The sequence below is a fragment of the Amphibalanus amphitrite genome, unplaced genomic scaffold, assembly GCF_019059575.1.
Source record: "Amphibalanus amphitrite isolate SeventyFive unplaced genomic scaffold, NRLGWU_Aamphi_draft 000725F_arrow, whole genome shotgun sequence".
Classification (NCBI taxonomy): domain Eukaryota; kingdom Metazoa; phylum Arthropoda; class Thecostraca; order Balanomorpha; family Balanidae; genus Amphibalanus; species Amphibalanus amphitrite.
Window position 1 is genome coordinate 194,138 of NW_024882219.1, and position 10,626 is coordinate 204,763.

Here is a 10,626-nt window from a genome sequence, read left to right on the forward strand (position 1 = left end):
CTTCATTGGAACGGAACGCGTAACGTAACAATCATTCGTTTCGGAATAATTTTGCTGGAAACTATGAGCACATCCCGCCTTTTCATACGGGCCCAGCAAAGTAAGAGGAATACGAGGGCTCTGAGTGATTACTGAAAGTTCTTTTTTTATATTATTGAAAGCATCGAATACGGCATGAACTAGTTAGGTGCATTCGAGTGTTGTATTACGCTCGTATCGTATCGTATCCGATGCGCTTAGGTTATATATTGGCCGTGTCTTGGCTCAGGCTCCATGCCGGCGTGAGGGATGATATTGGCTTTAAAGACTCTGTATCGGTTCCAGATGGCTCTAAACTGGCTACAATTAACCTCGTAAGGCTGTCGCGCTGGCTTCTGGAAATGTCAAAATCCTGCACAATTCAACGTATGTGATGCCAGAGTTTCTATTTGGTAGTCACATTTTAACACTCAGTTTGACCCCTTCATGGCGCGGCAGCGACATAAAAATTGTAAACATTGTAAACAAAGCGCACACGCGGGGAGTCGGGACAAAGCGTGAGGCAAGGCCAGTGAGGCTGTTGGAAGGTAAGTGATAGTGATCGTCCGATTTATTTTTGTAAATCTTTTTGTAACTTGCTATTGTCTGTTTCATCATATCGATCATAACCAATCGTTTTCAGCCGTGGTCCCTGCTTTGCGTGGAGAAGAGGCAAGAGCTCACGCTAGCAGCCCAGGTGAAAAAATCTTACAAGATTGTCAGGCATTATTATGCAAGACAATCTTGCAAGAAATTGGCCCACTTTCTTGTAAGACATTGTGTATGAATCTTGCATGTCTTGTACAAGATTCTTGTAAATCTTTTACAAGAATCTTGCACATCTTATACAAGATTCTTATAAATCTTGTGCAAGAATCTTGCAAGTCTGGTACAAGATTCTTGTAAATCTTTTACAAGAATCTTGCACATCTTATACAAGATTCTTATAAATCTTGTGCAAGAATCTTGCAAGTCTGGTGCAAGATTCTTGTAAATCTTTTACAAGAATCTTGCACATCTTATACAAGATTCTTATAAATCTTGTGCAAGAATCTTGCAAGTCTGGTGCAAGATTCTTGCAAATCTTTTAGAAGAATCTTGCACATCTTATACAAGATTCTTATAAAGAATCTTGCTGGTCTGGTACAAGATTCTTGCATGTCTTGCACAAGGCTCTTGCAAGAGTCTTGTAAGACTCTTACGTGTACTGTATAAGAATCTTGCAAGAGTCTTGTACAAGACTCTTGCATGTCTTGTACAAAGCTTTTGCTAGAGTCTTACCAGACTGTTGCAAGAGTATATTGTACAAGACTTCAACAAGTTTTGTACCAGACTCTGGCAAACCTTCTACAAGGCTTGCTAAGACTCTGACAAATCTTCAGCAAGACTTGGAAGTCTTATCGAAGACTTGCAAGCCTTGTGCAAGACTTCCAGACACATCGTTGCCCTAAGATATTGTTTCGATTGTATATATGTCAAGACCCATGTGTACGAAATCCGCAAAGTGAAATGGATAATATGCCAGTGTAAACGTCAAAATCAATATGTATTCATAAAAAATGTATAGCTGAGAACACATATCAACAGCCCTTTACTTTTCGAGTCATCCACACGTCACAGTCACATCACACCATCACACCGTTGATGTCACGTCATGTCACCATTGTCGAGGCCGCCTTTCCGTCTGCATCCAGCTATACTCGTACACATCTTGAGCGAGGATGTCGTCCGTCGAGCCTTGCATCGCATATTATTGGTGAGCCGAGATTCTCGAATGCTGAAATGAAATGTCATTTATATAATCAGGTAATATCCAAAGCCAGATGTGAAAAGGTGAGCCAGTACCTATCAGTCAAAAACTAGAATTGATGGGGCTCATTTTCAATTAAATAAGTAATTAAATAAGTAATTTAAATAAATAAGAATAAATAATCCTTACGTATCTACCATCCCTGGGGCCAGTTTCACCGTATGACGTTACCGTCAGCACTATTCCCTTTGTCGCATGCAAAAGAATGACAGGCGATCAGCTATTTTTGAGTGAACGTTTCGAGACTTTTTTCTGTAATGCTGCAAATATTGAGAATATTGTTACACAGCAATACAGCATGGCAGAACCTTACCTTCAGGTCGGAAGAGGAGACGGCAGACGACACCAACACCGCACGGCACACACTCGACACCCCCGTCAGCCGTGCGCACATCGCGAGCGGGCAGTGAATGGGACGGATGGAATGCGGCGGAGGGGGGTGCGCGCGACGCGCGCTCCCCTCTGCGGCGTCTCCGGCCTTCGCCTCAGGCGAGGATCGGGACTGGGAGGGGACGCCCGCCGCCGACCGTACGGTCTCTAAAACGGTCAGTGGTCGCTAAATTCCAGTCGGTACAGTCTAAAAGATCACCACTGCGCACAAATGCACGCTTGTCCCCGAATAATACAGTACAGTAATGCGTCAAAGTAAGCTGAGAATGTTATGAAGGGATTTGGGAGTTATGAAGTAAATCGATTCTTTTATAGGGATCAATTCACAATTCGTAATTCCCTATATATCGGGACAATGTTGACAACAACATTCGAATGTTGATGTCCCGCCAGTTCTAATAATGAGATGTGACGTCCTGAGGACAGAGGTGAATAAGTCCCGGTAGGTTGCAGATTGAGAAGAAATGTCCAGTCCAACTTATCAACGCACCGGGGCGAGGCATTTCTCCCAAGGTACTCCTCATGCTTATGTATGAGGCTTATCAATGGTCATGACCGATCAGCGAGCTGTTAAAAAAAAAATCTTACAAGTAACCAACAGACTTGCCAGAATCTTGCAAGAAAGATTCTTGCAAGGAAACCACCGCATTCTTACAAGACTCTTGCAAGATTGGGGCAGTCTTGTACAAGATTCCCTAGGTCTTGCAAGACTGTCCTCAGAATCATATAAGATCTTGCAAGATCGAGAAGATTCTTGTAAGATCTTGTAAGATTTTTTCACCTGGGAGAGCTACCGGTGCCCTCAGCCTGAGGGGTTTTTGATCTTCAGTGAGCGCCGCCAGCCAGTTTGCCATTGTTTTAGCCAAGTTTTAGCCTTGGTTTAGCCATGCTGATCGCAGATTGTTTGTAAATGAATTTATGGTAATTAGTATTTTGTTATATTGTGTGTGACCTGCAAAAGAAAAAGAAAAATGCAAAAGCTTAGGTACCCTATCATGGCCGGTGACGTTCTTGCGCCGGTTCTCCTTGCAAGCTTCAAACATGTGTCACCATCCTTTCTGGGTTCATTGCTGTAAAGGAATTAAGAAAGAGCTGATTTTTATTACTTATTTATTTCTTTTTTATAGACATTTATCACTTCTTTTATCTATTTTATGGACATTCATCGTTTTATTGACATCTATTATTTGTCATATAATATACAGGTATAGTGTTTTTTATTCAAGGTATACCTATCAAACATGAAAATATTGGGGCTGGTTATAAAATAAGAATGTGCCCAATACCAATTCAAAAAAAAAAATCAGCAATATCTAACATTCAACAATACCCTGCATCAGCTAGTAACAAGGGCTATTTTATTGGATGACCTCACATCCCGAGACCTTGTTACTTGTTGGCTATTGTGATTGAGGCTGGTTGGTTATACCCGTTTCGTGATAATGATATTAATTTCAACCCAGGGAGTGTCAAATCAAAGTGTCACTGTTGGGTTATGGGTCAGTTTCACAGCAGTTTCCATGGGTTCATCCTAGGATCAGGATAGCAAACTTGGCAAGGAAATTACAATGTGTCTGGTGATGGTAGGCTTAGGTTAAAGTTTTGAATACAGTTCAAACTTCAAATTGTGTTGGTAGGTATCTTGAACTCATTCAACCAGTTATATGCAAGAGAAATTAGTTTCTAAAGAAATTAGATTTGGATGGCTGAAGTAGTGGTTATGGATGGCCATGGGGTGCATGCAAAAAAAGCTGGATGAAGCAATCATGAAACCACAAACCAACTACATAGTACATTGCCTTACACTTAGCACTAGCTTTTCAGGAAACCCAGCCCTTACTGTCAGATCAGACAATTCTGGGTTGAATTGGGAGAATTTGGTTGCCAAACCTAAAGATGTCTCACAAACTAACAGTGCAATGGTCCCACTCAGCTAACCAACTAAAATGGGAAGTCCTCCACCAACTGCAGACCATTAATGCCAAGACTTTCATTTATTGGGTGTATGACTGTCAACCCAGGCTCCTCTCCAGGGTCTAGTGCTGTGCCTGCCAACTGACTTCAAAATGGAAGCATGTATTAAATTTGTTCCTGGCAGTTAGGATGCTTATACATGACAATATTTCACCAGTGAAGGAGTATCTTGCTCAGGGGCTTGTGATCACAGCCCTATTCTAAGATACTGTTCATGATTTTGATATCGCTCATTTTGATTTCAGGTGACCATGGGGCTGCTGACTCTTGCTGAATTTCTCTGAATCCTTGTTAACCATCCTGTAATGCCCCTCACCAACCTCTCTTTCTGAGCATCTTCCTTTGTCCAGTTTGTTCCTTTGTCACCACAACCACCGGCACAATGCCTTACCAGCTACCCTCTCTCGAGCATGAGTGCATCACGTCGCTGCTGGTCCACTCCAACTACGTCAAGGCCGCCCTGCAGCAGGTGGTCTCTGTAGAGCTGCGCGCGCAGATCACGCGCCGCGTTATCATGAGCGGCAAGGTGACAGCCGTGCGGGTCGCGCTCAACACCTGGCCCAAGAAGACGCTGGCGCTGGGCGACCTGTGCTGCCGCGAGCGCCTCCTCTCGGACCACGCCCTGTCGATGGAGGTGGAGAACGTGCTGCCGCAGCTGCTGTCTGTCAGCATGGGCCGGCCGTCGTTTTCGCCGCGCCCCGGCCAACTGGGCGGCTCTCCGCTTTCCGTGGGCTTCATCAGCGCCCGCTTCCTGGAGATGACGCTGAGCGATCGGCCGGGCCAACTCCGCCACCTCGACATGACCTACTACGGCATGGTGACGCTACCCGAGCTGGAGCCCATCCTGGACGCGCTCTTCGAGATCAACCGCACCGACGCCGAGGAGGGATGCCACATCAAAGAGCCGTTCTCGCTGTCGGTGGGCCTGGCCGTGTCTGCCGACCACGAGACCCGTGAGCTGGAGGCGGCCACCGTGAAGCTGGACTGGTTCCTGAAGAAGCAGTCGCAGCGGCGGGTGCGCTGTCAGCTGCGCATCACCGGCCTGTTCTCCGGCGAGGAGGAGCTGCAGAAGCGCGCCCGCAGCCTGCTGAGACTCCTGGTGCGCCGCAGCTGCCCGATCGAGGTGCTCATCACCAACGGCTCCTCCGACTGGGGTCGCGGCGAGCAGGCCTCGCTGGTCGAGCGGCTCAACAACTTGCGACTGGTCGGCTCGGGCGCCTGCGACGCACGGATTCCCATGCAGCCGCGGCCGCGGCCGCAGCCGCCGGCACCCCTCCCCGTGGTGGCAGTTGTGCCGGATGAACCGGAGGAGATGCGGCGCCAGGAGCGCGTGTACGGCTTGGTGCTCTCCGGCTGCAGGAGGGGCGTGCCGCGCCGGATCAAGGAGGCGTGCGAGCCGTCGGGCCCGCTGCGCTCGCTCTCTGTGTCGCGCAGCCTGCTCAGTCTGTTCGCGGCCAGCGAGCTGCACCAGCTGCAGCGGCTGACGATCGTGCACGGCCACGGCTCGGCGCTGGAGCGGCCGCACGAGATGGACGCGTTCCTCGACTACCTGCCGCAGCTGAAGGAGCTGCAGGTGCTCTCCATCTACGAAGCCGTCTCCAAGTGTCAGCTGCGGAAGCTGGCCGCCGCGCTGCCGGAGCTGCCCGAGCTGCGCTTCTGCCGAGTGCTGGCCGTGTCGATCAACCCGATCGGTGCCCTGGCGGCGCTCGGTATAGGCGCCCGACAGGCGCCCATGCTGAAGATGGTGCACGTGAAGCTGGACCGCAAGCCGACGTCCGACGAAACGCTGTCACTGAAGACCCTGACTGAGGTTCTGTCGCACCGGCTGGGCGAGCCGCGCCGCGATAACGTCGGGTTCTACCTTACGGAGGGCTCCTACAACCCCAACGATGTCGAGTTCATTCCGCTGTGAGACTTCCGGGAGGTCGGAGGCTTCTCTGGGCTACCGGGAAGGCAGTAGGGGGCAGCCAGGCCTGCGTTGGCAGTGGTCACCCCGCTACCCCTACGCTGATGAAGCGAACAGCAAGCCCAGACGGAGCTGAACCAGTACTGTGGTTCAACGAAACAGAAGTACGTTCCTCCTTGTATTTATCTCCTTTGGTTTTATACTTTGCACCTTTGTAGAGTTGTACATGTTTGACAGCGAGAGTTTTACGTTTTATTCGTTTTTTTTTTTTTTACTTGGCATCACTTCTTTTTATATATTTGATCGATATCATTTCGTTATCGTTTGTCCTCATTACAAATTCCGTGTTATTTTTTAAATAATGATTTAACACTTTTCGCGTCACGTTTTTCTCTTCCTGACACTGGCGGATCCAAGGGACGTTTGGGGCAAATTTACCCCTCGCAGCGCCCGAAATCGATGAAAATTTGTCGTTTTTTTTCTAGAAAAGAAAAGAAAACTAAACAACATAGGAAAAGGTTTACATCACACTGCACAGCAACCCATGAGCCATGAGAAATCAAATTCCGAAGGGTCTTTGGAATCAGGAGTTTTCAGGGGTATGCCCCCCCCCCCCCCCCCCCCCAGCGTGCGAGACCGCCTTTATGGATCCGTCATTGCTACCAGACATACCTAAAGACAACCTCAGTCTGCCAATTTGTATCCTATATATACGATGAGTCGTTGCTTTTGATTACCAATCTTTTTTTTAACCAATCTAGCATTCCAAAAGTGTAATATTTGGAAAGAGAGAGAGAAAAAAAACGGAATAAGACGAAAACTCTCGCATGTGTATCCTGTATTTAGTAATCAAGTGTGTTTCTACATACTGGGTGTCTATGGCTACAAGAAGTGGCGCCAGGTCAGCTATTTATTCCAGAGCCAATAGCTTTTGTAAGTTGATATGGCGACTCAGGTTCCTTATACGGGTATTTACTTTCCAAGAGCTTTCTAGAGTGCTTACATCTGGAGAGAAGATTCTCCGGATAGATGTTTGTACTCGTATTTTTGTGTAGCGTGCTTGATGGTGTTAAGTGTGAGCTGGCTGTAACGTAAGGCGAGCTTTGGTATCTAGCCATCAATGGCTAGCGCTCAATGTTTTTGGACTTCTTGAATCGTGAAATAGTTTCTTTATCGATGGTGATCGGAGATGCTGTGGCAAGATTGCTGAGCTCGATTTGTTTGGTCAGTGCGATAGCTTTCACTAAAAGTGCTTTCAGCAAAGTATGCTTAGGGTGATGCAGAATTATGATAATGCTTTTGAACAAGATGTTCATGCATACGTCCTACAGAGCAGCATTTATCAACAATGTTTCAAAGCTGGTACAAAGATGATCTCGGTCGCAGTGATGTGCGATTTTCTATCATGCAGCGTTGTCTTTCCATGCGTAGTGTGCCTTGCTGTAAAAGCTAGTAAGCCGAGGTAAAGTAAGCACCGTAAACCAAAGGGGAGTTCTTTTGTGGCATTTATACATCCGATTGACCAGGTGACCTGACTGCGAAGTAATGTAGCTGTATATAGTGTGCAGTGTGGTACTTAACTGGGCAGAAAATACACGACTTTCGAGAAGTATACTCCATTTGCTTTTTTCTGTGTCGTTTTGACGGATGCTCAACCAATATTCTACATATACCAACATATACCAACTATATATACCAACTATAGATCAAAATCACAGGAATGATGTTCCTTGACCTCCGGAACACGAAAATAGTGCTCCTTTTAACCGACATCAAAGACTTTTCCAGATATACGCATGCGTGCACAAATGTGCACGCATGCGTATATCTGGAAAAGTCTTTGATGTCGGTCAAAACAAACACTATTTTCGTGGCCGCATAGCCATGGCCGCACAGCAGCCATGACTGCTGTGCGGCGCGCCCACCCCAGGAGAGTGTGATGAATGAAATGGGTGGAGAATCGGAGAACTGGATCCCGCGCCCGTGGATAAATGGAGAGGAAAGAAGTACAATTTGCCTTTCAGGCACAGCTGTGAATAGTATTACTGATGCCAGAGTAACATTTACTTACTCAAGTGGTGGCAATGTCTTCCGACACTAGCGCCTCTGATGTAGCTAGACCGAACGAGGTGCCTGAGCAGAGGACGCAGCTGTCGTCGGAAATACGTATAGACCAGAGATGTACTCGTATGCGGTGGTGTACATAGAGGGTCGTGGGACGATTGAGCCTTCGAATAGCGAATGTGAAGTTCTGTTTAGTCAAGTTTCCATTCAAGACAGTGAGTAATAAATGTTTTGGTTCCAAATGGTGTTTTTTTTTTTTTGTCATTCAGGTGTAACATACCTATTGAAGAGAGGCCCTCTCAGGATCCGCACCCTACTCGCATTGGGGGCCGCTTATTAAACTCATTTCGGAAAGGACGGGTCATGAATGCCTTAGGCGGCGCGTTTGTTGCAACGTTTGTTTTGCTTCGGGTACATGTAGAATAAAACATGATAATTGTTATTCATGTAGTGAAACAAACTGGTTCGAATTTATTATTCAGTTTAATGCCTCTATATTTTAGTAGTGGGAACCCGTCTCCTCATTACATCCTCATTACATATACTCATTACCCTCTCGAACTTGCCGACTGCCGGGACGTAGCCTACTGCCTTTGCTACGGTCCCTTCATCTTTATGCCCCAGAGCTTTATTCGCATTATTTTTACCCACGGCTCGGCCCATTTTCCGGGACCTTTTAGGAGCGGGCTGCTGACGCAGGTTATTTTGTGCGCCCCCGGCGGCTTTGTTCTATTGTAATTTGTCGAGCTGGATCAAAGGCCCCCTGCCGGTCCTCATTTGTGCGCGACTTTGAATGCAGGTGCTGCAAAAATGGCGACCATCTCGCCACCGAAGCTTGTGTTGTTCTTACAAACCCAGGTGCGCTGCCGCTCTCGATCATTACCTCCTAAATATACCTGTACAGTGGACATCATGCTATTTTGCTTTGCATTGCTTTGGTGAGGAAGGGTTAGTCATCTACCTGGCCCTTAAAAATGTCTCTTTAACTGTGATTACGGTGACGGATGATCTGCTTCATGAAATGGTGTCTTCGTGGGTCTCTGGAGGAAACATCAAATCCCTCCCCGAATGGCTACTGACTCCACTCAAGAGCCGATAAGTACACACATCTTGAGCTATTTGGTGACCGTACCCCACGTCAATATGCAAAAACGTCTTTTATGACGCAGCCTGTTACCACCGAGCCGTACAGGGCTGCGGGGCAGCGCTCCGTATCGAGGAGATAATGGGACGGAGAGGCGCGGAGTCGGCCGCGGCGGATGCACGGTGAAGTCACCTGAAGAGGCTGACATCGTTAGGGAGCACACTCGGCGTTCAGCAGATCGAAATAACGAACACCAAGGGCGGGCGTATCGTCCATTGACGCCTAAAGCCCAGATAGACACTCCGATAAAACAACACCGAAGAAAAAGATAAATCACCTACCAAAGCATTTGAAATTAATGGAATCATTATTGGATAAACTCATGTGCGATTCTGTGATTGTTTCGTGCGACGTATTTACATGAAAATGCGTAGCTTTGCCGTTTGCGGGCTTGCAAAAGAAATACACGTAAATCAACTAATAGCTACATTTCATACTACTGATCAAAATATAGGTGCCGTTTTTTTCGTTCTTTGATCTGTTATTTTTTTAACGTAAGTTCCTGTATTTAACTGTTTGTCTGGCCTCCAGCCGGCTGACATGACCACTGCCTGATGCTCTCGCGGCTGCCCAGCGTTCATTCTCTCCTCTCCCCTCGGTGGTAACCCCACCCCTCCCCGCTCCGTCCCCAGCCAGGTAACTCGCCTCCAAGACGCGTCTCCTGGCGACCCGTGCTGCCTGTTACTCGTCACTGGGCTCACTTTGTGGCTCCGGGCGCGGCTATTCAGGCAGCTAATTTTGCTATTTGGACTGGCCGCCAGGCCGGACAAACTCCTTAATGGCCGCTTAAGCCGTGGCACGACGGAGGATTATTTCAGCCGGCCAATTAGCCTCGCTGGACAGTTGGGACGGACCGACTGACCGACATACGGGCGGACGGACGGGAGTTTGGACGGACGGACGGTTGGAAAAAAAATGGCCGCGGACAGACGAACGGACAGTCCAATGGACATTTTGGTGGACGAGCGGACAGACAAACGGATCCGATGGACGGACGGACAGACTGAAATAATTTTTCCCAGACAGACAATTGGAGTGACCGCGGACAGACGGACGAACGGACGGACGGGGATTTTGGCGGATGCACGGTCGAAGGAAGGATTGGAGGATTGACAAACGGACCTTTGCACGGACGGATGATACGATGATGTGTCTCCTAGTGTTTTTCATTTATGCGTCATTGCATGTTGACAGGCCCAAACTGAACTTTCAACTTACCAATTTCTCTGATGACTGCAAGTGTTGACACACTTGACAGGAGTGCAGCGTGCAATCGCACAAACAGCGAGCGCAGAGACGGCTAGACAGCGCGTTCTGCGC

At 47.7% G+C, this 10,626-nt stretch overlaps 1 protein-coding gene and 1 long non-coding RNA gene across 3 annotated transcripts; one reads left to right on the forward strand and one right to left on the reverse strand.

Annotated features, from left to right (window-relative positions):
- Positions 1-496: 496 nt before the first annotated feature.
- On the forward strand, positions 497-6,887 carry LOC122365253. 2 transcript variants are annotated; one of them, XM_043336285.1, is made up of 2 exons: positions 497-566; positions 4,438-6,887. In XM_043336285.1, the coding sequence occupies exon 2, from the start codon at positions 4,575-4,577 to the stop codon at positions 6,102-6,104; it is 1,530 nt and encodes a 509-aa protein (XP_043192220.1). In that variant the 5' UTR covers positions 497-566; positions 4,438-4,574; the 3' UTR covers positions 6,105-6,887. The 2 variants fall into 2 exon arrangements, with proteins under 2 accessions (XP_043192220.1, XP_043192221.1); XM_043336286.1 differs by lacking the exon at positions 497-566 and adding an exon at positions 3,048-3,139.
- LOC122365256 lies at positions 1,546-2,327 on the reverse strand. Its single transcript, XR_006253711.1, has 2 exons — positions 2,142-2,327; positions 1,546-1,795 (listed from the first exon to the last, which is right to left on the reverse strand). It is a non-coding gene; the product is annotated as an uncharacterized LOC122365256 (long non-coding RNA).
- Positions 6,888-10,626: the final 3,739 nt, after the last annotated feature.